Raw genomic sequence first — 3,923 nt, forward strand, 5'->3', positions numbered from 1 at the left:
AGAATAATAAAGGAATAAGATAGCGAAAAAATGCCAAAAAATTTAAAAAGACACCTTGTGTCAGTATCCCTATAAGCTTGAAATTAGATGACCTTGGCTTTGTTTAAGCTTAAAGGGTGTTTGGCACAAGTGTCAACATCTTTAATTATTGGCTTGCAGCCTTCTGTCAATAAGATGCAAGCGCTCTTATGTTATTGCATTTAACATTCTTTCATTTGCTGTAATTGAATTGCAAGAAAGATATCAGACCAAAGAGGGAGAAGTCCAAGCTTTTGTTTGGCATGTACTCATAGATCAGCATTTGTTCATCCCTCTCAATGCAAAATCCCAAAAGTCGCACAAGATTTACATGTTGCAGTTTTGCAGTAAGTATAACCTCATTCTTAAACTCCTCAAACGCTTGAGTCGATGTTTTAGAAAGCTTTTTCACTGCTATTTCTTGTCCATTTGGTAATACACCCTAATAAATAAATAGCCACCCATGATTAGTTGGTATCTTTCCATCATTGAGATACTGCTAGACATTTTCTACTCCTGCTGCCAAAATGTAGCATGGGAGTGGTTTATAGATAAAGGTATGTTTCTGCCAATTTATTTAGTCTAAAACTTGAAGCACTTGTAATGATGATGAGGCAATGCCACAATATATGTAGTCTAATAGAAGTTTACCTTGTAAACGGGACCATAACCTCCCTCTCCAAGTTTATTTTCAAATGAAAGTCTATCTGTAGCTGCCTCAATGTCAGCTAAAACAAAGACTTGTAGATCAGGAACATTGCCATTAAAATCTCTTGCAGCTGCAATATGATTAATTTTGGACTCAAATTCTTTAGATGTAACAACCATTCCTATATTAACAGAAAAAAAAAATAATAATAATAATGAGAAGATGCCCAAAAGTGTTAGTTCCTCAATCATGGGGGTTAAAATAGTAAATGATCCTAACTTCCAATTATAGATTGTGAGTACATGTAGTAGAAATTTTTACCGTTTAAATTGAGCATTCTCCTCCTTAAGCAACAGATTACAAGGCCGAGTAGGAGAACAACAGTAGCAGTTGTAGCCAAAACGATCACTAATAAATGCCCCTTGTGTTGTCCATTATTTCCTTCTTCTTGAGCTGATAATGCATCTCATGATTGAATTTATGAGAGACAAATATGTTAGAAAAGATCTTAAAACAATGTCACTGTCAGACTTCTAATACTTTGGATTGCTGAAATAATTGGATGTTCATATAGTTTAGTTTATTAAGGAAATGAGATAATCTTCTATAAATATCAATGTCATATATGTCATGTCTTATCTCTTTCTAGGACAACCCAATAACTCCATGAAAAGTCAGTTTCCTAAGTGCAGCCAAGTCAGGAGAAACATAAAAACAAAAGACAATAAGCTCATGTAGGGATGGGGATCCCCTCTAATTCCCACACCCGAGAGCCCCGGCCCCCTCTCATAGACGAAGGGCAGGGTAATAACAAGGGTCCCAATTGTAGGGAATCCCGACCTGTTCATGTAGACGTTTCCTTCAATAAAGTGCATCATTTGACTGAAATCTGATTATTGTCAATCAAAACCCAAACAGCGAAAAAAAGAAAGAAAAAGATTATATGTATAATCGAATAAGAAAGGCCATTGAAATCTTGACAAGCATTAGCAAAAACTTGACATTGGCCTAACATTGAAATCTTTATTCCTGGGTTAAATAAAATGGGATATAATTTCGTTTTTGTTTGGCCTAAGATGATCATTCAAGTCATTTTGACATATTCGAATTCTTTAACTACGTGGGCAATTAGATAAGCATTCTAAAAGTATTATTGTAACATCAAATAGATTATCAAGACTGCTGCATTTCTTACCTGCTAGAGAAAGCTCCCAATTGTCATCATAAGGGACTTGCCACACAAAGTAGCCTAGTAGTTTCTTCTGCTTGGCATGAGAAACCTTAATTTTAACCACCTCAACATCATCAAAGCCGACCCAGGCCGATCCAACTGTGAAGAATTTCACTACATATGTAGCATTGTGTCTTACATTAGCCCCATATCTCTTAATGTAAGCCTTGATTTCCTTATAGCTCATGTCTCCTTCAGGTGTAATGGCTGGACCAGTAGCCGGTGCACCAATAGCATTGTCATTGGGATTCTTCAACGTCCACGCATAGCCATAGAAAGGCAAGCCCAAGACCAACTTTCCAGCAGGCAAGCCCCTACCAATCCATGCACCAACACCATAATCCGTGCTAGCCTCGCTTGATGGATCAAATAAGGCTGCAAGAGCACCTGTAAAGTTTGACCACTGAGGCATATAGTAGTCATAAGCCATGAAATGAACCCAATTCCAAGTTATCCCTCATGGAGTCCACAGGGAAAGAAGCGCTATCCACATCAGGTGAGTATTGAACAGCAGCAGTCAAGATCAATTCTGTCTGGCTAGAGTTTTTGGCCTCAGAACTCGCTGCGGCTTGCCACTCCTTAAAGAGTAACCCCATATTGGTCATGTCGGAGCTTGTGTTTGCTGAAACCCAACAAGGGTCTAGGCCTTGGAAGCCATAAAGCCTTGCTATCTTCACTGAAGAGTCGATGAAAGATTTTCTATAGGAGGCCTTGCTGACCATCAATGAAAGGACTGCATAGTCTGCGCTTCCACCCCCAATAGAAAGGAGGGAGGTGATTGATGGGTTCTTTTGTTTAACAGTGTTGGTGAAGGTGGAGAAGTATGGCTCACCGGAGGATGAGGTAGAGAACTTGTAGGACGAAGAGTTTAGACCTGCAAAAGCGCAAATAAGGTGACTAAAGAGGGCTGAGTTTATGTCTGAAACGGGGAACTCGCTGCCGGAGAACCAGTAACCCGCTTTGATCCAGGTCTGTGCAGTCAAAGGATTCAACTGTAAAGAAAGAAAGATGTGGAAAAGAAGAATGATGACAATTTTGGACATCATGGAGCAAAGCTATATTTCAATTCTGAAGAAAGTAACAGCTTGCCATGAAATTGGTGGAGATCAGGAGGTGGATTAATTTTGGAAGGATCTTCTGAGACAGTTGAAGAGAGGAGAGGTAACATTAATTGGCCGGTGTGTAGTCAGCTTTTGTAAATAACAAAGAACAAACAAAAAGCTAAACATGGCCAACATATCCAACCTCAACATCATCAAAGCCGACCGGCCGATCCTATATGTAGCATTGTATCTTACATCTTAGTGTAAGCCTTGATTTCCTTATTGTTGGAACTGGTGGCTCATATTAATACTAGTGGAATGCCAAGTAGACGGGAGCGGAGTGAACGTCATGTAAATATTTCTGCATATATAAAACTCACCCTTTTTACTTGTATACATTTTTAGAGACATTCTTGAATATGCTCCCCTACATCACATGTTTAGATGTTCCAAAGGTTGGGATGGTGGTGAGTCTGGTGACATCCCTACATGCAGTATAATTTCTTCATGATCGGCTCATAGATATTTTGAGAAGTACAAAATTGTAAAACTCTAGGACTATTGTATTCAAGTTTATGACTAAATGAAAAGTTTTTAATTCTCCTGCATTAATTTTATTGTCATGGGAATTTTTATTTGAAACTTAATATTCTGCTCATGTACACCTGGTAATTACCGTCATGCAAGCAAGTGCAGAATGGGTCGTCGTTTTGGTAGCTATTATTACAAATCTATAGAATATGTCATTATGGTGTTGTCTTAACAACCTTCACGGTCGCCACTGCAAACACTAAAAAGGAACAAAAAACGGTGTCATTCGGGAACGCGACGATCCTTTCCTTGTTTTCTTTTCCGGAGCATGAAGACAGAGAGACAGAGGGACTCGAGGGAGTGTCGCTGTTTTGTGCACCCATTGCCGATCAGTCCAAAGGTTTTATCTTTCGCTTCAGAATTATGCTCTAAAGCTCTGTTCTTTGACGCC

General features: G+C 38.9%; 1 protein-coding gene and 1 pseudogene across 1 annotated transcript; both read right to left on the reverse strand.

Annotated features, from left to right (window-relative positions):
- Positions 1-211: 211 nt before the first annotated feature.
- On the reverse strand, positions 212-846 carry LOC132168729 (putative cysteine-rich receptor-like protein kinase 32). Its single transcript, XM_059579759.1, has 2 exons — positions 670-846; positions 212-460 (listed from the first exon to the last, which is right to left on the reverse strand). Exons 1-2 carry the CDS (start codon positions 844-846, stop codon positions 212-214), a joined length of 426 nt encoding a protein of 141 aa, XP_059435742.1.
- Positions 847-960: 114 nt separating this feature from the next.
- Positions 961-3,537, reverse strand: LOC132188870 (class V chitinase-like; annotated as a pseudogene).
- Positions 3,538-3,923: the final 386 nt, after the last annotated feature.

This window comes from Corylus avellana, chromosome ca1 (assembly GCF_901000735.1).
Source record: "Corylus avellana chromosome ca1, CavTom2PMs-1.0".
NCBI lineage: Eukaryota > Viridiplantae > Streptophyta > Magnoliopsida > Fagales > Betulaceae > Corylus > Corylus avellana.

What these genes read in the sequence shown, in the direction of transcription:
- LOC132168729 (XM_059579759.1), bottom strand. Translation starts at nt 846, where the DNA reads ATGGTTGTTACATCTAAAGAATTTGAGTCCAAAATTAATCATATTGCA. An exon ending in GTTATGGTCCCGTTTACAAG is followed by an intron (nt 461 to 669) that starts GTAAACTTCTAT and finishes TTTATTTATTAG; the next exon opens with GGTGTATTACCAAATGGACA.